The sequence below is a fragment of the Thamnophis sirtalis genome, unplaced genomic scaffold (assembly GCF_051295495.1).
Source record: "Thamnophis sirtalis isolate CommonGarterSnake01/CBP01778 unplaced genomic scaffold, rThaSir2_p1.2 scaffold_9, whole genome shotgun sequence".
Taxonomy (NCBI): Eukaryota; Metazoa; Chordata; class Lepidosauria; order Squamata; family Natricidae; genus Thamnophis; species Thamnophis sirtalis.
The window spans coordinates 34,571,844-34,599,034 of record NW_028261389.1 but is presented as its reverse complement, the minus strand read 5'-3'; the positions used below and the strand labels follow the sequence as shown (position 1 = coordinate 34,599,034).

The 27,191-nt window shown below is 36.7% G+C and overlaps 1 protein-coding gene across 1 annotated transcript in view; it reads left to right on the top strand.

Annotated features, from left to right (window-relative positions):
- The window catches only part of UTP20 (UTP20 small subunit processome component), a 75,468-nt gene that overhangs the window by 3,708 nt on the left and 44,569 nt on the right, over positions 1–27,191 (top strand). Inside the window, exons 4-22 of the mRNA XM_087723301.1 lie at positions 556–688; positions 1,124–1,312; positions 2,034–2,115; positions 3,693–3,830; positions 5,143–5,298; positions 6,071–6,217; positions 7,335–7,469; positions 8,550–8,627; positions 11,934–12,112; positions 14,013–14,168; positions 15,275–15,363; positions 16,734–16,839; positions 18,836–18,986; positions 19,862–19,924; positions 20,420–20,560; positions 21,458–21,534; positions 23,438–23,517; positions 23,948–24,191; positions 24,874–25,089. Coding sequence (XP_087579427.1) covers positions 556–688; positions 1,124–1,312; positions 2,034–2,115; positions 3,693–3,830; positions 5,143–5,298; positions 6,071–6,217; positions 7,335–7,469; positions 8,550–8,627; positions 11,934–12,112; positions 14,013–14,168; positions 15,275–15,363; positions 16,734–16,839; positions 18,836–18,986; positions 19,862–19,924; positions 20,420–20,560; positions 21,458–21,534; positions 23,438–23,517; positions 23,948–24,191; positions 24,874–25,089 — 2,560 coding nt within the window. The remainder of the gene's footprint in view (positions 1–555; positions 689–1,123; positions 1,313–2,033; positions 2,116–3,692; positions 3,831–5,142; positions 5,299–6,070; positions 6,218–7,334; positions 7,470–8,549; positions 8,628–11,933; positions 12,113–14,012; positions 14,169–15,274; positions 15,364–16,733; positions 16,840–18,835; positions 18,987–19,861; positions 19,925–20,419; positions 20,561–21,457; positions 21,535–23,437; positions 23,518–23,947; positions 24,192–24,873; positions 25,090–27,191) is intronic.

The following is a 27,191-nucleotide window of genomic DNA, read 5'->3' as shown; positions in this document are numbered from 1 at the left end:
GCAAATTGATAAATATCTAAATAACTGAAACGTTGCTTGTTAGTGACACATGTAAACCATATAGGATTATTACAGTCTAAATAACTGCTAACAACATTTATTAGCAAGCTTTTTAGATAGGAATATAATAACTATTGCATTTGTGCAGGATCATCATCTCCTGGAACCAGTATAGTAGTACAGGTAGTGCTCAACTTACCACCACAATTGAGCCCAATTTTTTTTGTTGCTAAGTGAAACATTTGTTAAATGAGTTTTGCTCCATTTTACGACCTTTCTTGCCACAATTGTTGAAAGGGAGAGAAAGAGAGTTATAATTACTTATTTTTTTATTTTTTAAATTGGAAGATTTCTGATATGTTCTTTATAAGAGAAGGATGAATGTTAATTCATCTTGACTCATCCCCTTGAGTGTATATAATTAGAGCTTTAGCCCTTAGTCCCTTTAGCCCTGACCAAAAAGTACCATCCTTTGAATTATTTATAGCTGTTACTAATTACTTTGTTTTCTCAGTTTTCCCCCTAACGTTTTTTTATATATATTTTTTTACATAGTGACATTCTACAGACAGGTAGTCAACAAATGCCAGTCTTTCAATCAAATAGTATACTATCAGAATAACATTGTAAAAAGCTTGAAAACCCACCTGCAAGTGAAAAACAGCCTTGCATTTCAACCTCTTTTGGAGTAAGTATATGTTATCATCGGACATACATTTTCTTCACAGACACAAGACAAAAATGTGGGTATTTTTATCTGTAAATAAAAAGAGAATGATTCTGTGGTTCTAAGTGCCTTTAATTTTTTTAATCCTAATTGTTTCTGTTGCTTTATTTGCAACACTTTGATTGGGTTCACATAATGCATTAACCCTATAATGTGATCTCTTTACTTTTGGTTTAAGGGTATGAGGTAAAATAAATTACAGTGCAATGTGTAACCAATCTGTATGAATCACATAATTCACGTAGGCCCATACATCACATATAATTGAAAACTATAGTTTTGTAGCTGAACATATTGTGTGAGCCTATCCAATTAAGGGGTACTCAGTTAAACAAACTATAGCTTAATACAGCATGCAAACCAAGTCATAATTCTGCTATGTGTTTTTCAACCTAGTTTGGTGGTACAGCTGGCCCGTGATCTTCAGACAGATTTTTATCCACATTTTCAAGATTTTTTTCTCTGCATTACAAGTCTGTTAGAAACTCAGGACACAGAGTTGTTAGAATGGGCCTTTACATCACTTTCCTACCTTTACAAATATTTATGGAGGCTTATGGTGAAGGACATGACCAACATTTATGGGTAAGCATTTTGATCAAAAATACTATAGAGGATTTTGGTATACAAGTTTTATTAACTACCATCATTTGAGTGCTAATCCTTAATTCATTTTACTGACCATGCAAAATATATGCTATACACCTAACCCTGGAAATACTAATAGTAATATATATGTTAGTCTACCATAAGCTTAAGATGCACCCTAATAATTATTGTAACATTAATTTTAGCCAAAGTCCTTAATGAACTAGAACCCTAACTTCATAACTCAATGTAACTCTAGTTCTAAACCATAACATATATCAGGGTCTGTCATTAATCTTAAACATGTCTCCTAATTCTTATGACATTAATTTTAACTGAAGCCCTTAGTGTACTAGAACCTTTCTGCTGTGTGTCTGTGTGTGAAGGAGTTGATAGGAATATATTTTTCTTTATAGAAAATACAGGAATGTATTTTTCTTTAATCTGATCACCCCACTTCTGTGCTTTCATGGAACTACTTAGGAACAACCATTGCAATTTGTGTCCCCAGTTTCTTCCGTACCTAAGTAAACTTTGTCAATTTTTTCCCCATTCTTATGAGCTATCTTACTTTGGTGTATGTGTTCTGTTTATACATATAACAAAACATATCCTATACTGAATTAGATTGGTGAGTCTGCAAAATGTTGCTGGAGGAATCACTTGACCTGGCTACTTTTCATTCTTATTTTTGTACATGAAAACATTGTGTTTACAGATTGTACAGCACACTTCTGGCTCATCGCAAACAGCACATCAGAAACTTTGCAGCAGAAAGCTTCACCTTCCTGATGAGGAAGGTAGGTGTTGTGATGGACAGGGGGAGCAGTACTGGGAAGAATGAATGGGAAAGGGATAGTTTTCCTTGAGACCAGTTGGCCATGGTATTTAAGTCAATGGAAACAGTTGCCAGGGATCCCTTTGGCACTGGTGTCTATTTCTGTTTCATGAAGAGCATATACTCTACCATGAATGATCATCTCTTCTTAATAATACATGTTAGAAGCTATAATCCTGTTTTAATCAAGGGTTTGTTAGATAACTATGCAGTAATATCAGTTCTCAAGGTATAATACAAAGGTCACAGGATTAAGAGTAGCTCTTCTCTCCCAATATACATATATGTTATATAATACTTGAAACTGCCCAAGATATATCCAGTTTATATTTTAGAGAACGGGGAGAGGAAAATCTATACCTGAGCCAGTTGTATTCATGTCTGCAGTTTGATTTGAACCAAGGATTTCTGACTCTTGAATTAACCTACTGTATGAGCTCAGAATTTTTCAATTTTCTACTATGAACTATTTAATGGGAAGTGTGGTAAATTATGCGCATTGCTGTGTGTTAATTCAAGATCCTTGTCTCAGCTTAATTGTCTAGCATAACAAATTTTGTTTCAGTTTGTGATGTGCAAGTTTGGCTTGTGCTTATCCATCTGACCTGGATAGCAAGAATCAGTAGGTGTGATTGTTATCATTATAGTGATTGCAACTATAGTGATCTTAAGGCAATGAGTGACTGTAATACACAACCACAGAAGTGGGTGGCGAAGAAGGCAGGAAGGAAAACACAACATTTTATGATAGTGTTGAATGTTTTTTTTCCTGAAGAACACAGATGGACATTTGGAAAACCATATAATCATCGTGCGAGTTTTTCTACATATATTACTGAATAAAAACAAAGAAATATAACACAGAAGGCTATAAATTTTACTGGGTAATCATGCAACACCAACATTGATAATGATAATAATATACACATAGTATGACAAAAAAAGACATCAGGTTTGTCATGGCAGGATTCTCACATTTGGGCAATCAAGAATCCAGAAACGTGGTATGTTTTTATGACTGTAAAGCTAAGAAGCTTTATAATAGAATTTCAGTGATATGTATACAGCTTTTATCATATAGAAGATTTATTTATGCAATCAGTGTTCAAATTTCTATGAGATACCTAATAAAACAACTAAAAAATGTTTTTCATTATGAAATGAAATAATTTTATTGAAAATAAAATATTTATTATAGTAATATGTTGACATAAACTAACTCATGGTAATTTAAAGCGTAAATAAAACCAAATAGTAAAATTCAATTAAAATATAAAATCAATAAAATAGCAAACAATAATTAATAGGACAGTAAAATGTTGGTAATAATAAAAATGTCAGGCAGCCAATAATAAGACATCTTTCCATAATAGTAATATTATTGGCTATGGTGTTCATCCACCTACTTTTTCGAATTAAGTTTAAGTAACATGGAGTGTTGAGAATTTCAGGTTGAGAAGTCAGTATCAATGGGAATTAACTGAATTTTGAGTGTAATAGTAGAACACTACATTTTCATTCTTCAATTTTGTCTCACAGGTTTCTGACAAAAATGCCCTTTTAAACCTTATGTTCCTTGATCTGGGAGAGCATCCAGAGAAAGTGGAAGGTGTGGGACAATTAATTTTTGAGATGTGCAAAGGTGTTAGAAACATGTTCCATTCCTGTGCAGAAAAGGTAAATTATTCTTGGTGAATGACAAATATATAACCTAATTTATAGAAGATATATAATCATGATCACATTGTGTCTGCCTGTAAGCTGAGGTCATATACTGGTCCAGAATCTGATTTTTTAAATATAAATGGTGCTGCGCTTCATGGTTAGATGGCCTAGACATTGTATTTGAATATAGATCTTTTTAACATTTATATTTTATTGTGTTTTACTAATCTATTCTAGGTGAAATGTTAATATAGAATGCTACTCCATATATGATATAACATACACTAAATAATAGAGTATTTGATTTGCTATATTTAGGTTAGCTTAGATTTGGATTGTTTAATTTTTAAGCACTATTAACCACAATTTAAGAATGTTTTGCTTATTACTTGGTCAATGGATAGGCTGAAAGTAAGTGCCAATGGTGGAATTCAATTTTGAAAGGTCTTAAAAATATATATTTTAGTAAAACATGTATCCATATGATGTATCCATCATCATAACTGTGTTTTATTTTTTAAAGGATAAAATCACATTACCACAAGGCAGGAGTCTCAAACTCGATTTCATTGAGGGCCGCATCAGGGTTGTGTTTGACCTTAGTGTGTGTGTGTGGCCAGGGGGTGTGTGCATAGCCAGCTCAACATCCACAGTGTCGGGTGGCTGTGGCGACCCTAGCAGTCTGCCAGCAAAAACAGGCTGCTGAGCTCCATTTCTGGCTGTGGCAGCCTCTTGCAACCCTCTGCCAGCGAAAACAGAGCAGCCCTCCTGAGCTCCATTTTCACCGGGAAAGGCACTGCAGGCCAGTCCTTCACTGTTTCCAGGGTGGGCCCATGGCTGAGATAAAGCATCCCGTGGGCCGAATCCAGCCCACAGGACTTGAGGTTGACCCCCTTGCCATATGGGGTCCTTGTTACTGTCTGAACTTAATTAGAGGCAAGGATCCCTCATGTCAACTCTGAGCTACAAATATTCTCTTATGTTGGTACCACTTTACCATAATCTGGTCATATGAGAACATCTTTCAGCAGTGTTATTGAGCAAGTGTGGTAGATTGCTCATTTCTCCCATATACTAAAAGGAAACTTTTTAGACATTTGATCCAATATTTAATTATTATCCTTTGATTAGTTGAAATACTGAATTGGACACTCTTAGAAATCATGGCTGTGGAAGGAAGAATTATATCTCTACTTTTTGATTTCTGTATTCTGTAATGATCAACCCACATAGAATAACAAATTATTGTAGAGGTTATTGACAATAACAGTTTAAAAAATTTATTTAGAAAATAGCCCTCATATATCTGAGATTTTTTTTGCAGGCCATATTGTTAATTTTGAAGAAGATGGGACCAGTTACAGAAACAGAGGTTATACTCCCTTGGGTTTCCATTGGAGAAGTTTGCAAACAAATGACACAATCAGCTGCTAGATTCATCTATAGAGAACATTTTGATACCTTTTTCAAATGTTTGCAGGTGAGTTGAAGATGATTGAAATACAGAGAGAAGTCCCAACTCTCAGCCTAATATTAGTGATAAGATTACATAATGAAAAACTTAGGAAAAGTATTTTATGTTGAACTAGCAAGGATCTAGTATTATTTTGTATTCCAGCAAAGAATGGAGTATTCTATATAAGCCATCCCAAAATGGTTGTCTGCCTGGGGCATATGAGAGTAGTTGTTCCAATTACTGTAGACTTATGCTTGGGGAAAACTGTTCTGAAAGCTGAACTGATGAAAAAATAAAGCAGATGTACAGATAGCAAGTTTACAGACTCATCTAAAACTTGGGTAAAAATAGTATTTTTTCCAAGATTGCTTTCATACCAGCCTCATTTAAGTGTTATAAAGCAGTGCGGTGCGAGTAGCAGGGCAGGATCCATCACATCTATAATGTTGCTTTGATGACACCAGTGATGAGCCAGACTCCATAACTATAATATTATCATTTATCTTTTGGAGTTGCACATATTACAGCTTCTGTATAAGTTGAAATCTTTATAGTTCAGCTTTGGAGCCATGTGGAAAAGCCTCAGATAAACAAAATTATTGTACTCACCAAGACTGGTTCTTTATTGGTATCATATGCCCGTGTAGAAATGAGTGGCTATCCACTTCTGAAGTTATCTCTGAAATAAGAAGACAAAACCAGAAAATTTATAAACACTGAATCTCATTAATCGTAATGAATCTTATTTTTATTAATCTAAACTTTGAATACATTTTTGTCAAAAAAAAAAAATCAGGAATCAGTTTTTACGTTGCAAGAAAAGGTAACCAAGGACAACAGTTGCGAAGCTTCTGAACAAATGGAAAGATTATTGCAGGTCTACTTAATAATAGTAGAGTATGCATATGGCTCAAAAATTTCACAACCTGAAGAAGTTTGTAAGGTAAGGTTAACCTTTAAAAAAAAATTGGGGCAGGTCATGGTTTGTTATGAGGAAATCCTCTTTAATCTGATGCTCTTGGGAGCATTTCCAAACTGAAATGACAATCCTGGGAATATTAATTATTGTAGTGTGAATATATTTAACCAGGACCAGGTTGGGAAAGGCAGACAAGCAGCATAATTGTTGTATAGGTCAGGGGTTGGCAACCGTAAATACTCAAAGAGCCACAAAGGTCCTAACCGGAACCCCCTGTTCAATATTAGAGCTGACCAGAAATCTGGTTTCCCTACCATAGAATCTCCTCCTAGCACGGCGTCCTTTTTCCTCTATCTGTCCTAACTGAAAGCCCTATCAATTGTGGAGCTGACCAGAAAACCCGCCCCTTGCCATAGAGTCTCCTGGCACACCCTGCTTCCCCCCCCCTAAAAAAAAACTGGATATCTCTGCCCAAATGTGTGGTTCTCTTTTCTTACACCTCACTGACTCTCTTATTATACTGTTGTGCAATACTGGCAATATTGCTCCAGAAGGAAGAAACAGCTGGGAGGAACATGTTAATAGAAAGATTGCGAGATAGGCACAGCTCACAATGTGATAGAATGGAACTCTGAATAAGGTGTCAGATAAGACAACATTTTCAGGTGAACGAATAACAAAAATGTTTTCAACTTCATGGCTTCAGAAATAAATGTTAAAAAACCCATTTTGGAAAGATTCTTAATTCTCACTAAAATTAGTCACCATATAATACTAGAATGAATTGCCATTAGAACAAAAGATTTCATTGAAAGAAATGTAGGCAATGTGTCACACTTGCATAATGTGTTTCTAAATCTTAAATGCAATTGGATTATCATTTTAAATTTGTCATTCTTTTTTAGTCTCCATTTTCAGCCCACCTGCTGAAAACTTTCTGAGAAAAAGTATTTTATAGACACCTTTTGGTAGAAAGAAATATTACAGTATTTTGTTTATGTTTTCACATTATGCGGCTTTTTATGAGTACTGCTGTATATGTGAAATAATGAGAGAAACAATAATATTGAATTGAAACATATTTTGATTTTGCCTCAATGTCTTAGAATTTTGAAAATCATTATTTGTTCTTCTATTCCAGACATTAACAAAAATAATAGATACATCTGATCTCACAGCGTCTTGCTGTGATTCCCTGCTTAAAGTTATTTCTATTTTGCTTCTCCATGAGAATGTCTTATTGCCTGATTCTTTGGTGAAAGAAACTGTTGAAAAGGTAATAAGGCACTTATTACTATTTAAACTAGTGATCTAATGAACATATGCCCATTGTACTGTAATGTTTGCTTTGCATTTTTCTGGAATAGATTGAAATATTTCTCATAATAAATGACTAATTTATCCTCAGCAATGGAAATGATGTATATGTGTATTGACTGTGCGAAAAATGCAGAATAGGTGCTATTTAAGGAATTTGAGTTTTATGGCACTTGAAGGATTAAGAAATTTATTATAATTGTTTATGGATCGTAGTCTACTTCATCAAACGTAAAGTGCACCATCCACAAAAGGAAACCATTTGTTAACTATACCCAATTTACTTTCACTGAAAAAAACTGCCCAAATATATATGGAAAAGAATAAATGAGTACAAAACTGAAATGTCAATGATAAAAAACTCATTGGAAAATGGAACAAGAGGAGTAACAATCCTACTTTTTGGTCTATGAATTTTTCCTGCAAAACATTTTTTGTAGTACTGCATATTTATGGGATGTTGCATTTTAAATAAAAGACCACAGTCAATATAGCAGAAATGAAATGCATGAAAGTATTTCAAGAACAGCAAAATATTGTGTCATTTCAAGGTGCAGTGGAGGAAATATCAGGTTAAATAAAATACTAGGTTTTATAGCAATAGGAAGATTTTTGCCAAGTGTTTGGCCAAATATTAAATCTGCAGTTTATGTCTTAAGAGAATTATTCCTTTCAATGTTTTTTTTATTTTTTTATTTAAATTTTAAATGTGTAAATGTTTTAAATTTATTTAGCTAGATGTTTTAGTTTTCTCCCTTGAGTTGGGATACTCGATCAACAGTGCCTGAATATGAAAAAGGAGGGCAAGAACTGGGGACATTGATATTGAGATGTCAGATTTGTTCAGCCATTTTTTAGTATGATCTGTGATGATGCTTGTATATATAAATACAGTTAATTCTCGAAAGATGCCCCTCGTGAATCAGTGTTAACTTTTGTGACATGATTACCTTTGGGCAAACTTTGCAGAATCAGTTTCAGAGTCCTTTGGAAAAGTCATATTGAATCTGGACCGGTCCTTTTTTTCCCTTTTTAATAGGTTTTCAGAGGGGGATTTGAATGGTATTCTGTTTTGAATTTTTCTAAAGAGATGTTTCTGATGAAGCAATTTGAAAAGGTAAGCAACCATTTCAGCACCTTTTCACCTGTGGGGAAACAAAAGAAACATCTCTGTATATTGTTGAGTTTCAGTCCAAGCAGTCATTTCCAACAATGTCAAATGCAGAGTTGCCCACCCATGTTTTAATTAATGCGGAATTATATGGAAAGAAGCTTAAATGCCTATAAGCGTTTATAGTATGCAAAATCCAACTGCCATTGGCTAAGAGAATCCAGTGCCTAGGGCTGTATTTATTTGTTCTGAGATAGCTTTATATTTATACTATTCTTCGTGTTTCAGCTAATAATAAAAAAATAAAATAATTGCTTTATGCCAGATCAAAAATCTCAAAAGAATATCCTGGGTATGAAATTTGCACAGCTCACAACTTTCAAATTAATAGCTGCTAGATTCTTGAAAATCTTGTTTGGAGATAATGCATGAACTTAATTAACATTGACATGTTTTGTTTTATGCAGCGTATGTAAACATTCACAGAAGTGAGTAATAAGAGCACTTCAGGTTTGGTTTATACACTTCATTATCCTAGTAAGCCCTGGGCTATTTCATAGAGAATGCTACTGTTATCTCATAGTGCAGGTAGGGCTGAGGCTGGGGAATGCAAGTAGTCCTTGTCTTACAATAGTGCCCAAAGCAAGAAAGTTAAAGCAGTGGTGCCCCATTTTACAAACTCTTTTTCATAGTTGTTAAGCGAATCCTTGCAGTTGTTAAGTGAATCATGAGGTGGTGAAATGGAACTCGCTTTCCCCATTGCCTTTGTTTATTGGAAGTCAGCTGGGAAGGTTACAAATGGTGATCACATGAGGCTGAGTATAACTGTCATAAATATATACCAGTTGGCAAGCGCCCAAATTTTAATCACATTGCCCTGGGGATGCTTCAACGGCCATAAGTATGAACACTCTTTTTTTTCCCCAGTGCTGTTGTAACTTTGAACCATCATTGAGCAAATGATTGCAACTTACGGCTTATCTGTAGTGCTTACCATGACAGTTTGTGGAGCATGTAGCTTAGTGGGAGATGAATTGCAGAATTCCCATGCCCAGCTTATATACTGCTCTTAGAGTGAACCCAATTTTTTTAAACAGCCTGAATAATAAGTGTCCTCTACACCTTAGGAAGTTTAGTAAATTTTCTCATGTCTACAATTTAGCGCATTTTTCGGAGTATAAGATGTATCTTTTTCCCTCAAAAAAGAGAGCGAAAATCAGGGTGTAAAAATCAGGGTGAATACAGCATTTTTGGAGCTTTCCTGTTTTTTTGTTTAAATTGTTCAGTGTATTCTGTAGTCTTATTAGCTTCTCTCTACATTTGCAATTAGAAACCAAGTAGGGTATGGCGAAGTAATGCCACTTCCCTGAAGTTGCTTTTAAGACTCCAAAAGATTTGATTGAAGAAGTTGAGCAATAGGGTTGCTAGGAATCAGGCAGTGTAAACTTTTAATGTAAATAAATGAATAATAGAAAATAGGGAGGAAAACATACCGTATTTTCACGACTATAAGCCGCACTGAAAATCCTAAAATTTGATCCAAAATCGGCAGTGCGGCTTATAACCCGGTGCGCTTTATATGTGGAAAAAGATCTCCCAGCTGCTTTGCTCCTCGCGACTGCAATAGATGTCCAGAAGCGGCTTTTGGGGCTAATGGGGACCGGACCTCCAGCTCGATAGCCCCTGTCGCCTCTGGACGTCCACTGCAGCCGTGAGGAGCCGAGGAGAGCGCGGAGAAGAGCGCGCGACGGCTCCTGGCGCTCCGGGAAGCGGGAGAGGCGCGTGGCCTAGTCTCTCCTCCCTGGACGCCGCAGCAGCAGCCCCAAGCGCACCGATCCCCGCGTTTTTCGCATCGGGGCATGCTCTTGCAGCACGCCCCGATGCGAAAAACACAGAGATCGGTGCGCCCGGGGCCGCCTCTGCGACGTCCAGGGAGGAGAAATCAAACCGCGCGCCTCTCCCGCTTCCCGGAGCGCCAAGAACCGTCGCGCGCTCCTCTCCACACTCTCCTCGGCTCCCCACAACCGCAACAGACATCCAGAAACGACAGGGGCCATCGAGCCGGAAAGCCAATCCCCATTAGCCCCCAAAGCCGCTTCTGGACATCTGTTGCAGTCGCGAGGAGCGGCGCGAGGGTTCTTGGCGCTCCAGGGGGCCCCGGGGGCGGCTGGGAGAGGCGCGCGGCTTGGTTTCTCCTCCCTGGACGTCGCAGCAGCAGCCCCAAACTCACCGATCCCAGCGCTTTTCGCATCGGGGCGTGCTGCAAGAGCATGCCCCGATGCGAAAAACACAGAGATCGTTGCGCCCGGGGCCGCCGCTGCGACGTCCAGGGAGGAGAAACCAAGCCGCGCGCCTCTCCCAGCCGTCCCGGGGCCCCCTGGAGCGCCAAGAACCCTCGCGCCGCTCCTCGCGACTGCAACAGATGTCCAGAAGCGTCGGGAAACGTGCGGCTTATAACCCGGTGCGCTTTATATGTGGAAAAAGTTTGAAAAATTAACGTTAATTGATACTGCGGCTTATAATCCGGTGCGGCTTTTGGTCGTGAAAATACGGTATGTTAGATGCCCACATAGTGAATCTTGCACATGAGGCATGATGGGCAACCTGTAGCCTTCCAGTAGTGTTTTTGCCACTCCCAGATTCCCTCTAAAATGCATCACCAACAAAGCAACACAACAGCCATTTATGACTGTGATTTTTTCCCCACTCTCTGAAAGCTAAAATGGTGAAAAAACTGTTTTGAAGCCTTTGGAAGATATACGATATCTGTTTTCTATATATCTCCCCAAATCCACCCCTAAGCGTTCTTGAAGATTAAAAATAATGGCACACACTAAGTTCAATGCGTATGTGGAAAATTGGCTTCCTGATTCTGATGTATCTGTGTCCTAGCTTGAAAAGTCTTGTACAGGTAGTCCTTGACTTGACTTTGGACTATAGTTGAGGCCAAAATTTATGTTGCTAAGTGAGACATTGGTTCAGTGACTTTTGCCACATTTTACGCATTTCTTGCCACTCCTGTTAAACAAATCACTGCAATTGTTAACTTAGTCACACAGTTGTTAAAAGAATCTGTCTTCCCCATTGACTTTGCTTGTCAGAAGGTCGCAAAAGGTTATCACATGACCCCAGGACATTGCATTTGTCAAAAATAGGTCAGTTGCCAAGGGTCTGAATTTTTACCATATGACAATGGCGATGCTGCAGTGTTCATAAGTCACTTTTTTCAGTGCTGTTGTACCTTCTAACAGTCACTAAATGAACTGTTGTAAGTTGAGGACTACCTGTATTGTCTTGTCCTTTTCTTTTCAGCAATTTCTTCCCAGTCTCCTTGAATACATTGAGCACTGTATCTACAGCGATGATGATGCGATCCAGCAAATGGCCTTAGCAGTTCTCTCTAGACTTATCCTAAAGAAAGCAGAACCTCCCTCTGTTGGATCAATGGCATATGAGAAATATCCCCTTGTTTTTGCAGACTCAACCAAAGGGTATGGATGTCCTTAACCTTAACTGGAATTGTACAAATGATGTTCCTCAGAACTTGTAAACTTAGATGGTCTAGCAAATGATCCGTTTTAACACCCGATAAAGGTTCTTTAACTCCCATTTTGTTTTAGTTGTTTTGCAGTTACTACATTTAAAACAGAAGGGACTTTAATTGAAGCATCATCTTGCTGCAGTTCTATCAGTACTAAAAATTATTCATTTCTATTAACCCAATTTGAAGTGGAAGACACCTATTGCCGGGGCTGTTCTAAGCCAGTGATAAAGAGTTAATCTGGCCCTTCAAATATTTAAACACTATTGTGTTGCTGCATTAATCTTTAGTGTTGGGTCAATGTCATAATTTCATATTTTAAAAATGCCTTATTTAGCAACCACATTTGTGACGGGCACCTATTGGGATCAATTGAGGTGATTGCAAGTGAAACCACAACTGGACTTACTGTCTTACTTTAGCTTTCCTTTGCTTTACAGATTTGCAAAGGTTGTAAATGCAAGGAGTGGTCATAAAGTTGCTTTTTTTAAAATCATAACTGTGAATGGTTGTTAAACAAGGCAGTTGGTATCTAGGACCACCTATATGAGTAATTAATTCATTTAGAATATTTCTCAGGTTGTGTTTCTACTTTCTAGTTCAATTATTACCCTTTAAGAATCAAGAGTGCAAGTTCATGTCTGATTCAGCTCCATAATGAAAGAACTATGCAATTTAATTTCTGTTGAAATCCAAAGCAGTTGTTGGTTTTTAGTTTTTTTAAAATCCTGCCTTTATTATTTTGTACAAATACGGTAACTCAAGACAGCAAACATACCCAATACTCCTTCCTTCTTCCATTTTTCCCACAACAAAAACTCTTGAGGTGAGTTGAGCTGAGTGAGTGATTGACCCAAAGTCACCTAGCCAGTTTTCATCCCAACAGTGAAACTAACACTCATCATTTCCTGGTTTCTAGCCTGGTGCTTTAACCACTAGACTAAACTGGTCTGTTCATACTTAATAAATATATTGGCTTGGCTTATTTTTTAACTATTACTTAGCATGAGTTTGCATATCACTAAATTAAAAAAAAAACCAGTGATCCATAAACCAGATCAAAATTTTTATAATAAAGAAAAATAGCAAGAATTAAGAGTTCCAAATGTGTAGGAACCTAATCTGTTTTTTTGTATTAGTATGTATGTATGTATGTATGTATGTATGTATGTATGTATGTATGTGAGAGATCTTTGTTGGGCAAGTGGCTAGTGCATAGGTGGAAAGCATAATCGCTAAAATCTGATAACTTTGAAATAACATAGTGCAAACCATTTTGATGTAACTCTTATAGCCGTGATGGCGAACAGGTGGCACGCAGCGCCATATTTGCTGGCACGCCAGCCATCAATTCCGGCCAGCTTATTTTTGGCCTCCTGGAGGAGCGGGGGAGGCCATTTTTGCCCTCCCCAGGCTTCAGGAAATGCTCTGGAGGCTGGGGAGGGTGAAAAACAGGCCCAACAGGCCATCTGGAAGTTCATTTCTGAACTTCCGGTTGGCACATTGGTGCCGTTTTTTGCTCTCCCCACGCTTCGGGAAAGCCTCTGGAGGTTGGGGAGGGTGAAAAATCTGCCCAATCAGCCAACCGGAAGTTTGGGAATGATCCATTTCCGACTTCCAGAGGGCCTCCAGAGGGCCAGTGGAGGCTGTTTTCGCACCCCCCCCCAGGCTTTAGGAAAGCCTCCAGAGCCTGGTGAGGGGTCGTGTGCGCATGCGCGGGGGGAGGGGAGGTCTTGCGCGCATGCGCAGGGGATATGGCAGATTGAATAGGTGTGGGCACAATTGTGGCACGCCATAAGAAAACGGTTCGCCATTCTTTTTCTTATAGTATCCATTCAATTTTATTTTAGGCTGAATAGAAGATATTTGAGAAGTAAGAAGATGGGAGAAAAAGAAGAGAAGACTGTGCTTGATCATATTCTGTCTTGCATCAGATTCCCCACAAGCAGAAACACAGCTGATATTTCACAATCCTGGGCAGCCCTTGTAGTTCTTCCACATATAAGGCAACTATAAATCATCTTGGCTTATTTTTTGCTTCTTTCTACATACTGGAGTACATGTATTATAATTGACGTGTAGATCTCAGGACTTATTCTTCTGCTTTCTAGAACAACATCAACCAGAACTAGGAAGTTAGAAATAGTAAAATAACCCACCCCAAATATTTTTCTGCTTAAATGACTATTTAGAAATTCAAAGGTTGAAAGTCAAGGTCATTTGCAGTATTGCCAATGATACCTGAGCACATTTCCTGGATTTATTACTGATCCCTTGCTTCCTCTATTATTACTCAGAAGCTGTTTGCAGTCATGCTAACAATCATTGTGTTAACAAATTAGCAGATTTAATATAAAATATAGACTTGAATTTCTTTCTTTTTTTGAAATAAGACCCACTAATTTTGCAAGATAGATATCTTAATTTGGAGTTGCATGTAAAGAGAACTAGATACATCTACAATGTTACCTTTAATCTGCTACTCTTCATTTTTCTTACAGCTTTGAAGGTACAGCTAAACATAAAGTTACAATTCTCAGTTCAAATTGGCCCAAACAAATTACAAATTTTCTCTTTTCTAATTTTTTCTAAGGATGGTGGCTCAGTGGCTAAGAAACTGAGCTTGTCAATCAGAAAGGTCAGCAGTTCGGCAGTTCAAAACCCTAGTGCCGTGTAACGGAGTGAGCTCCTGTTGCTTGACTCAGTTTCTGCTAACCTAGCAGTTCAAAAACATGTAAAAATGCAAGTAGAAAAATAGGGAACACCTTTGGTGGAAAGGTAACAGTGTTCCATGCGCCTTCAGTGTTTAGTCATGCCGGCCACATGACCACGGAGACGTCTTCTGACAGCGCTGGCTCTTTGGCTTTGAAACAGAGTTGAGCACCATCCCTTAGAGTTGGGAAGGACTAGCACATATGTGCAAGGGGAATCTTTATCTTTAATTTTCTCTAAATTTCTTTCTCCTTAATTAAAATTCACTACTATTTCTTTTTTCGTGATTTGGGGTACATGGGAGGGTAAAATAAAACCACAGTTCAAGGGTGAAATTCAGAAACTAATTCTTAGCCTTCAGTACAATTATAACTTATGTTTGCATTTACATGTTTGACAGGCCACTTGTGAAAGAAAAAATTACACCAGTGTTTTCAAGATTCTCTGAGAATCTCTTTGCTGCCCTTGACAAAGGACAGTTCTGCAAAGGTTAGCTCTTTAGATTAACCTGTACTTTCTTTGTAAGTAAAGTAAAAATAAATGCAGTCTGTACTCTCCCTGATTCTTCCCGCAACCCCCCCCTTTTGTAGAAATGTGGTTAATTTTGACTGCTGCAGGATTGAGACTCCCTTATTTATCCAGATTTTTAAAAAAAACTTTGCCTTTTCGTTGTATTTAAGTACAATGACAATAAAGATTATACTACTACTTTCCAGCATGATCCCTCGAGGTAACTGCGGTTGCCAACATGTTACTTGGCACCATCCAGTTCCCTCCCTTACTGAATTTAATTTTTCTATTTTTATTAATTTTTAAAAAATGAATAGGTAGCCAGATTGCTCAAGTATAATCACTAACCTCAAGTACATCCTGCATTTCCAACTCTGCATTTTGGTCCTGTATGAATCCCAGAAGCGTTCTTAGAAAAACGTTTGGGGGCTGCAGCCCAGTGCTTTGTTTGCCTTATAATAGATGGATAATTTGTGATCAGCCTCACCATGATGACATTCATTTTTGAAATACTCATAAAATGCTCTCAAAATTCCAAATGTGCCTCAAAAAAGTTGGGCAGTTCTATTTTAAAACATTTTTATTTGTTTGATTGGCCTAATCTGCTGGTTTAATGCTTTAGTTTGCTTTTAATGGAAGGTTGACTTAGCCTTCCATCCTTCTGAGGTGGGTAAAATGGGGACCCAGATTGTTGCGGGCAATATGCTTAAAACTGCTTAGAGGTGGCTATAAAAGCACTAGGAAGTGGCATATAAGTCTAAATGCTTTTGTTAAGTGGTATTAATACAGTATTAATCAGTTGAGATAAATAAATAACAGTACAGGGACAAGATTATATGGGGAAAACCTTTGTTCTTATAGCTACTTATTTCTGTTGTGGGGTACTGTTGTGGAACTTCTGATTGCATTATTACATTAAGGTTGTTTAAGTGCGTTATTGTTTTGTGGAAGATGCATACTAGAAAGATACATCTGCATCACTGATGTGCAGATGTTTGCATGGAATACTTTGAAAGAAAGAAATCTTTCCTAATCTGGTACTTATTCTCTGTATATGATTAGCTTCAGCTTTTCTTATTCAAACCTGTTTCTTTGATAATCATACTTCCTTGGTTCTTATCTAAGCAATTTGTTAGACTTTTGCTGTGCATTTAATTTACCGTATGAAATTTAGTTAATATTTTTTCATATTTATCTATCTTTTCTGTAAGTTTATATAAAAACAGGTATTTTGCAGGTGATGTGCATGTTTTGTAAGAAATTGAAATAATATTTTATTTTTAAAACTTTTAAAGTATATCTGAAATGGGCATATTGACTATAAAACAATTTGTTTTTCATTTTCTCAGGAAACTTATTTGTGGCTTGTCAAGCTGTGAGTACGCTTCTTGGTTTAGTGGAATCCTTGGAAATTTTAGATATGTTACCAGCGGAACGTATAAAGACTTTATTGATGTATGTATAATAGGAAAAAAAATTCCCTATGAAATAGCAACTCTAGCTGAAGTTAGCTTATTTTATTCTTTATTGTTACTCAAAACTAGGTTGAAGTTGCTGGGACAAGGAAATACACACACACACACACACACACACACACACACACACACACACACACACACACACGTATATATAATAAATGAAAGGTAATCCTCAGGATATGAAAACAGCTGTGCAGGGATTGTTGCTCCTATGTGATGAAGTTATAAAGCACTATGTCATGTGGTTGCATCGCTTAGTGATGGCAATCTTGGACAGTCCCAGTTGCTGCGATAACCCCAAGATGTATGAGTTGTTAAGTGGGAAGAGGTGGAAGTCCAAGGTAATGGGCGTGGGATCCTACATTGGGCTGAAGAGGCCAGGGATGGCGTAGAGGGCCGGTGCAGGCTGCATGTGAGTCATAGGAAACTGGAGGAGAGCCTGTGAAGTCTTGCATGAGCCAGGGGATGGTGCAATCAAGAAAAAAAGGTGGGAGGGAATTAGCAGAGTGATTTGTGGCCTTTTCTGCTACTTTTCCTGTTCAGTTTTTTGTAGGAAATTGGGAAGGTCGCAAATAGCAATCGTGTTACCATGGCTCCCTGCAGCTGCCATTGCAATCATAATTGCAACAATGGTTATGGAGATGCTGCATTGGCTGGATTTTTTTCAGAAAATCCAGAATGGTCATTGAAAAAAAATAAGCCAAGGACTATTTTTAATATTTTTGTTTAATATTTACATGTTTATTGCTAGACCTAGAGTTTAACCTCTGTTGAAACTCCTTTTTTACATGGAACATGTAAAAGACACAATTGGTGTTTATTCCATGTTAATACAGTAGAGATGGGACTGTTTTCTTTCCCTGTAGAAATGCATTCCCCAGGGTTAATAATCACAGACAGTTTTTCAGACTACTGGGAAAAAATACTTCATGATAGAAATTCCAATTATTGTAAAGGATCCTTGGCAATACAGCTGTGCTTGGAAAAGTAGAAAAGTGAACATGTGTATTTAAAGTTCCCATGGGCTTGAGGTTTTAGGTAAAAATGACATGGAGCAAAATTCTGGAGGCTTATATTGAATCCCTTAATGGGATTCATGGAGTTTGCTGCTGCATGAGCTTTATTTTAATTTTGTCATCAATTGTGCTTAGGATTGATTGTCATTGCCATCTTACCTGTCACTGATGTGCATATTAGAGAGGGAGTAGTCAGCATCATGAGCAACAGATAAAACAATTGTTCTGTAAGACATGGGTTCTCTATAGGTTACTGATAATCTGAGAACCAGTGTGGTAAAATGATAAAAAAGACTAAGATGCAAATAATAAAGTGTAGTTTTACCCTGGCGTAAACTTAATAGAAGGCATTAAAGCAAGCATGTTGTGTTGTCATTTAAATTTGCAATATGAGGGATAAAACATCATAACTATATAGAGGTATTGTAAGGATTAAGATTAAGTAAAACAGGGTAAGATCTTAAATATTTGAAAGCAGACAGCAGAACTGCTATATTTGCTTATTGCTAACAGTTGGATTGAATTTATCCTCCATCTTCTGGGAGGCTATCATACTCAACTGCTCTTTGAAGAACAAGATTCTATGCTTAGAAGGTGCTAGAGCCGGCTTGACATCTCGTTTGCTCCCTTCCATTAAAACTGGCCAGTTAATGTCCAGGTACCTTTACCTATTTTCCTTATCCCCAACTCTGTTGTCATTAGTCACTAAGTCATGACCATCTCTTCACAATATCATGGATCATAACACACCAGGCCACCCTGCCTTCCATTTTCTCCAAGAGTTTGCCCAAATTCATGTTCATTGCACAAATGGCACAGTCTACCCAACCTTTTTTCTGTACCACATCACTAAGAATGCAAGATGATTATTATAGAAAGCCTGGGGTTAAGACAAAAACAAAGGAAAAATTCATGCTTTTAAAATATATACTGATTACTGTTTTCTTTTTCCCTCAGGACATTTCCCTCAGAACCATCTGCCTTACTGATGGCTGATCTCTATTTTACAAGATTAGCATTGTGTGGTTATCACGAACACTTGTCTAAAGAGACTCTGATGGAATTATTTTCTAAATTGCAATTCAATATTTCTTCCAGTATACCTAAAGTAAGCCAATTTCCAACTTATTTTTTCTTTTCTTTTTTTACTTTTCCACTCTTCTTCCCTGCTTCACAAAGAGTCACTGCTGCAGAATGAGCAATAAAACTGCAGCAAAGCAATCAGCAGTCTGTGGCATCTACTGTGTTCTCACCCTGATGTCAATTAGTATTATATACATAATTCTTTGCATTGAATCCCCTCTGGCACTACCCAGATGAACAAGAATGGTCTCTGGCAATGACTCAAAAGAAATAAATCAGGACACAGAACAAACATTGGAGGATTTTTAAATCTCTGTAATCACATTCACAGATCTTAAGGATAGCTATTTGCAAGAAAATCAGTTTGAGGGGGGTATAGAAGATGAGATTGTAGATTGTAATTCCTATTAAAATATGATTCCATCCATTTTACCTTAAACATAAATTATCAACTAGATATTTTCTCCAAGAAGTCAGAATTTGTAATTATATTACTTTTTCCATGATACTATTATATTGCACTTTCGTTAAAATATAGAAATGGATATTCATTTTTTTTTACTTCCTTATATTGACTTCCACTTTCTTTTCTTCTGTCTATATTTGATGTAACAGATTTTGATATAAATTAAATTATTAGTCTGACTGACCATACATCAGTTGTCAGAAAAAAACAACCCTCTATTTAAGTATGATGAGTAACAGGAAAGAAATGCATATGTTGTATTTGGAATACACTATTCTTATCCAAGTAATGTGAAGTTTAAAAAAACCCTAATTTTAGTGATATTGGCTAAAGGTCATGAAAAAAGAAGCGAAAAATATTTGGAGACATAGTTTATCTATTGCTGGCTTACATATTATTAAATGAATTAATGAAGCATGATATCTTTGGAACAGGTGCGACTGCTAACCATACGGATTTTAAGTCGTTTTGATGACCTGCTTTCAACAGGAACTCAGGTAATATTTCAAATTATAATTTAGTGCAACAAATGGTACAGCATTCATGTGGAAAGAGGCTTCTCTAGTGTTCCTAAAACTGCTAAAATTGCAGGGATAGATAAACCATAGTATAGGTCTAGTTGTGCTGCTAACTTATATTTCTGAATGCTGGTATGCCATTATTTTTGGTGCATTTAGAGCTTGCACTTGGTGAAGATTTGATTCCTGCAAAATATTTTATACATTAGTAGAATTTCTTTTTTTATTTAAACCAATAATGAATTGCTAGGAAGAGCTCTGATTTAACTTTAGGGTGAGGTTTTTTTCCCCTAAAAACAATATTTGATGTTATTCATATCCATGCACTGAATTTCTTTTCACCAAATGTTTTTTGACATAGTGAATTATCAGCTGATTTCTAGCAACAATGAGGAAACTTTCTGCTAAATAAGCTAGGAATGCATTTCGCTTTGAAGGAAATTTCTCATGCATTTCTTTTTCTTATTTGCTAAGGATGTGGGGTTATTTGGTATGTTGCTTCAAGCTGAACTTGTGCCAGCAAATATCAATGATTATCGTGAGAAGCTGCTCTACCTGAGTAAACTGAGACATGATTTGGTGTGCTCCATGATCCCCGAGGGAGCTTTGCAGGAGGTAAAAGTGGCTTTTGTCAAAAGTCTCAGCATAATTGCATTTTCCTACCAGCAGATCATACAGTTTTTGTATATTATCATAATGGCTTTAATAACGTGATGAGTAATAAAATCAGTTCACACTCAGGATTTCCATGGAATATAGAGATGATAGCCATTTTTATTTTTATTTTCTGATCAGATAAATTTGGGGTTATGTGCCGGTATCAGCTGATGATTAATTTATGTTAGCAATTAGGTTTCAAATCAAGGGCAATTATTCTGTTGTTTTTTAAGGCAAAGACATTTATCTTTATTTAATTACAGTAGCTTATCTTTCTATAAAGTCTGAAATACTATTTTTATTTTCTTAACCAAATGACTGTTAAATTAGTCAGATTTTTGCAGGAGGGCACTCAGTATTGTAAAAACTACTAGGCGGATGTGGGATTCAGTGCAATTTTCCCTTTGTAACACAGACCACATTTACATAGAGCATTTGGCGGTATTGTGGCTTCAGTTACTATACTAGCTGGCTAAACATGGAAAGAAATACTCTTTGGGATGAAAGAAAGAGTCATTAATCACAGTCCATAATCACAGTATATCAAGTGGTTTAGTATGAGCTGGCATGTCATCCAAAATTTGATTAAGAATTAACTTCTAAGCTGTTGATACAAGAGTGACTACACGTGTAGCTAATAAAGGAGGATATAATATATGTAGCCCAAGATTTCAGGAATAAAAGTCCACTCTTATGCCAATTGTTATTAGAAATTAAGAAAATTAACAAAATTAACACATTGGATATTAATATACTGATGGTATTTAAGAAGAATATCTTTGTGGCCAATGATCTTGTTGAATATGTAATTGTGGTGATTTTGAAAAAGGCAAACATGTTAGCCTGTTATTCTAGGTGCCTCTTCGGTATTTACTGGGAATGCTTTATATCAACTTTAGTCCACTGTGGGAACCTGTGATTGAGCTTATAAGGTAAGTCTTTGTTTTTTCAAAAAAAAAGAGCAAATTGGGTATTGTGGTTAAGGATTCGGATTTAGGTCAGCCCTAAGCCATGGGATATCACTGGGTGATATAGGGTCAGTCCCCCTAAGCCCAACCTTGTGGGAATTGTTGTAGGAAAGAATGAAGTATATGTCACTTTAAATTTCTGAAAGAAAAGCAAATATAGTTCTAAAGTTATGTAGTTATAAATAAGGACAAAAATCAATTGTATCATATACCTGTGAATTATGTTGGATGGAGAGTTTGTTTAACATACTAACGAAGTAAATGTCTTATTTCTGGTGAGACTGTTGAATGTGCCAGTCTTTCGAAGGAGGGGATTATTAACATTGTTCAGCCTATGAGAAATATTACTTCTTTATTTTCGGCTTACTATTTTCTGGCACCTGGTAGGATTTTTTCAACGTAATAGATGATTTGTATAATATGAATCATATGATTCATATGATATGAATAGACAGTATATAATGCCTGAGTTAACTTGAAATTCTAGCTTTCATATTCATCATGAAGAAAACTGTTTTGTTTCATAAATCAATTTAGTCTTATGGAATTATGTTGGTTTCACCCAATACATTAGAATGTGACCTCAGAGTCTTTTGTTCAACTTGAGTCTGGGAGAAAATGTTTGATGCCAAACATTTGTGGGAAGGAAATTTACTTAATGAGCAGATGTGAAGGAGTGCAGTTTCATGTTTGAGGTCGTGCAGTTTAAGGACTCCTTGCACAATCAAAGAGTAGAGAACAAAGTTCCTCATCCCTCTCTGTAATTGAGTTTCTGGGTGGAATGGCTCTCCTTTCCCGCTCACGTATGATGAACATCTAGCAGGCTGAATCCATGGAGCTTTTCCATGAGTGGAGATGAGGAAAGAGCTGAAATTCCAGTTGCACAAGATGTTGCATAAGTCTTAAGATGAATTCTTGAGTTGTGTCTGTGCTGTGAGTAGTAAGTACCGTATCTTTCAGAAGTAGCTGGCGGAACTGCTAGAATGTCTTTCACTGACATTGCTCACTAAATGATTTCCCACTTTGTTCTTATCCCTGCATATCTGTGTTGTGGATAAATCACTCTAAATTCATTCTTGCAAATTGCCCTTAATAATTAACCAAAAACATATTTTTGTGTGTGTGTTAAATTAAACAGATTAATTAAACAGATTAATTTATTAAGGATCCTACTACTGAACTCTCCAGTTTAGTTGAAAATCTACTCTTCTCTAGTGTGTATTTAAGCTGCAATGAGGTTAAAAAGATTATTTATATTTATAACTTTGCTTTACAAAGGAAAATTCAAGAGCAAAACCAAGAAAATAAATACTTAAATAAATTTAAAGTGTAGCTTTCTGAAGTAAAGAACTGCCTTTTCTGATAAAGAACATGTGGTCACTGAAATTTAAGCACATGCTGAAGAATGACCACAAATAAAAAGAAAAAAAACCAGTTCACTGCGCAAAAGAAAACTGAACAAGCAGAAACTTTTCAAAGAGAAAAAAATTAAGATATAATCCCAACCTGGTGCCTTTTTTCCTTCTCTTTGTGACTTAATGAAGCACCATTTCCTGAATATTTCAGCATCATCATTCTCATGTTAAATTACTTTGCAGTTTTGAAACAAATCCGATTATGGAATGATATGAGCAAGTTAGATATATTTATCAATTTTTTTATGTTTCTGTTTTTCAAACATACAACAAAATGATTTTGGATTGTGTTGCAGTCCTATTGTGATACAATAAGAATAAAACCCCATAAATTCAGAAAAGAACATTGCAAAATAGTTTATTTTTTGTGAAGAAAAGATGGCATGCCTATGATAGTTAATAATTGATTTGTTCAGTTACCTTTTTTAAAAAATAATCCCTTTTTTAATTAGGTCCCATGCAGATGAAATGGAAAACAAACTATTCTGGAAAGTTTATTATGAACATTTGGAAAAAGCTGTATCCTATGCTGGTAAGACATTGTCATATAAAAGAGTCAGTAATGATGGAGACAAGGCCACAGCTGCTTGTTAACTAGGCAAATAGTGTCTGACTTTGTACTCTTCAGGAATTTTCTCCCATACCCCCTCTGTTTCTCTCAGGTTCTAGTGGCAAAACAGGCATGCTTCCAGTGATCTGGAATACTTGCTTGCGATTTTATGTTTTTCTTTTCTGTCTCAAACAATTATTTTATTTTATTTTATTTTATTGAGGAGCCCCAGTGCGGAGCCCCAGTGATTGAACAGTAGTCACTAAAGTGGAACTCTTAAATTTTAAGTTTTTTAAAAATTCTTTATAAACCAGGACTATAAATCGATTTCCTGTAAATTTGCAATAATAGGTTAGCTGGCATGACTAAAAAGATGTTTATTTTGATGCTCATTTTGATGATTTTTCCATAGAAAAAGAGCTACGTAATGAGCTAGAAGAAGAACCAAAATCTGTTACGGATGTTGTAAATGAGGAAATCTATCAGCATCATGTCAGAGCTGTGTATGATGAGCAATTGAAATGTCAGACATGCTGTTACGAGAGAATGGATCATACAAACTTTAGGTTTCTCCTTTGGAAAGCAATGTCAAGATTTGCATACAGGGTGGAATCCAGGTCAAGAGAACTCTCTCCACTTCTACTAAGATTTATTAAGTAAGTGAAGGTTTTTATGGAAGAAATACTTTATGTACATGTTTCACAAACACTATTAGAATTACTTGGTTACTCTTAAAGAAATATAAGCAGTTTTTCAATTAAATCATATGATGGAATAGTTCATATTATGATTTTATCAACAAGGAAGTCTGACTGTACTTGCTGCTCCCCCCCAACCCAAGCACTCATGACAAATAGATCATGCTGTGTAGTTGACTGTGAGAATAAGTTTTAGGAACAGTAACAAAAGCTGCAACCAAGACATTGATTACACAAATAAAATCTAAATCCAACACAAAAATGCATTTTTTTAAAAAATGTCTCAGACCTGATCCTCCTCAGTTCCCTTGTAGATAAAGGTGGGTGGACCAGGCTGGGGGCTGGGGGAGGTGCATTCACTTGTGTAATATTCTGTTACTAACACTATAATAAAAGTAGTTTATTATAGCATTATTTCCCAGTTGGTCTTCTTTGAAGTACAATATCAATAGGCAAAGTAAAGAGTTTGCTGGGCCCTTGTGTGCATAACACAGACATTAAAACAGAGGGGGAGGTTGGGGCACAAAGAGTAACAGTGACACAACAGGGTTATTATTTACTGAGGCACAAGTAATTCACTAGAATGAATTGAAAAAAAGATAGGTAAGAAGACCAACTCCTGTATTTGAATTTGTTACAGCAATGAGTATTATCCTGCTGATTCACAAATAGCCCCAGTGCAAGATCTTAGAAAGAAAAGCAGTTGTAGTGAGGATGTAAAAGATCTTTCTGAGAAAATGGATCTTCAAGACACAACTGAGAATGAGTCACATGACTTCGAAGAAGAGAAGCAAACTTCTGACTGCCAAATGACTGAAGAGATGCCAAGAAGGAAAACCAGAAGAGCTGCAACAAAGTATGTTTTCTTAACTACAATGAAAATGATAAGGGTTTCTTCAAAACTTGTAAGAAAATCTGCATTTAAATATAATTTAGCCTTTGGTTCTTGTTATTCAACCCTAACGTGCCTTGCATCGTTTCTTAATTCTTTCTTTTTCTCCAGTCATTAGAATATGTAATGGAACATTTTAGTTATATGTTAATTAGGCTCACAATTCAGGTTCAGTAATGTTGATTTGTTAATCAAGCCCATGATTTAATGTAACATGGGATTCCAGTGATGGATCAGAGACAAAGTAAAAGGAGTTCATATTTATTGACTATGTAGAGACTTATGATTGTGGATAACCCTTAAAAAACCTGGGTGTTCCTCACCTATATGATAAGTGGGAAGCAGCAGAATGGAATATGTTGCAATTAAATAATTCAAAATTTGGAAAGATGTATGCAAACATTGTATATACTGTTCTCTTATACTGGCCTTGTTGTATTCGGGTCTTTTCCCGTGTAAGATTGAGATTGTCTTGGCAACGTTTCGGCGAGGTCTCACTTGCCATCTTCAGGCTGGTGTTTCCGGCTTCTTTCTATAAATCTTGGTGGGGTGTGTGTGGAGTGCTGGCTTTGTTTTAGTAAGTGGATTGATTGGCTGTGTGGTTGTATCATGATTGGTAGATTGGTGCTGGCTGTGTGTCCATTGTTGTTTTGTGTTGTAACAGTCTGGGTGGTGGGTGGTGCTCGTTTGTTCTCTTATAATTTATATAGTTTGGATTGAAAAAGTGAGAAAATGTAAGGAATAGTTTTGAAGGTGAAAAAGGCAACATAAACAGGCTATTGTTCAATATTTTAAAAATTAAGATTATTTCAGCAGGCAATACCAACCCCATGAAATTTCAGCAGAAATTGAAATAGTGATTGGTTTGATCATTTTAAGCTTAAAAATTTACTGTAGTCAAGAAATTGTGAAAAAGTCATGAAAGAATTTTCATCATGTCTTCTGACTACTAGTTGGTGTTCATGGATGCATTCTGCAAGTCTCCTGCCTGTTTGTCCTACATAGTGGCTCTTGCAGTCATTACAATGTATGTTGTGGATCAGAGTTCCCCAACCTTTTTGGTTTTGTAGACTAGCGGGTGGGGAGAGTTTTGTGCAAGCGCATGCGCTTACTCGTGCAAGTGGTGATGCATACTTGTGTTTGCCTACCACTTCTGTGACCTAGATCTGAATGGCTCAAGGCCCAGGGGTTTGGGATCCTGTTGTAGATGACTCCTGTTTTTCTTTCAGAGCTGCTAGTTTTTTTGGTTTACTTAGGATGTTTTGAAGGGCTTTAAATTGACGTGTACTGTGTGAATTCCATGTGGTTGTGATAATCTGTTGGTTTCTCAGCTGTTCTTGAGGTATGGCAGCGTTATTCTTTTAAGGACTTGGTTTGGTTGTGCTGTATTGGGTTGAGTGCCAGGCACTTTTTGATAAAGTTGCATGGATATCCATTTTGTTGGTATATGTTGCATAGATGCTCTGTTTCCTTTTTCTGCTGTTGAAGGTTGCTGCAGTGAGTTTGTGCTTTGTCTAAACAAAGTTCTGAAACACAGATTCTCTTGTGGGAGATTGGCTTGTTGCTTTGGTAGTGAAGCACTTGGTGTGGGTGGTTTTTCTGTACACTTGTGTTTCCAGTTTGCCATTGTAATCTCTGCTGATCAGGATGTCCAGGAAAGGGAGTGACTTGTTTTCTTCTCTGGTAAACTGGATTCCTTTAAAGATGTTGTTGAGGTTCTATGGATGTTCTCTAATTGGCCCCTTTTTATTATGGTGAAGGTGTCTACATATCTGAACCATATTTGGGTTGTATTTGTGGAAGTGCTGTGGCTTCTAGGCACTGCATAACAACCTCCTCTATAAGTCCTGAAAGCGATGATCACATAGGTGTACCTTAATGTGTTGATAAATTTGTCCATCAAATTGGAAGTATCTGTTTAGACAGAGAAAGAATCTATGACCACATTGCTCCACAATACATCTGATCTCACCAAACACATGAAGATTAAAAGGATTATGAGATCCTTTGTGTATTTGATTAAGTCAGGTGTGCTTTGGAATGATGTGCTCATAGATTCTTTGGCT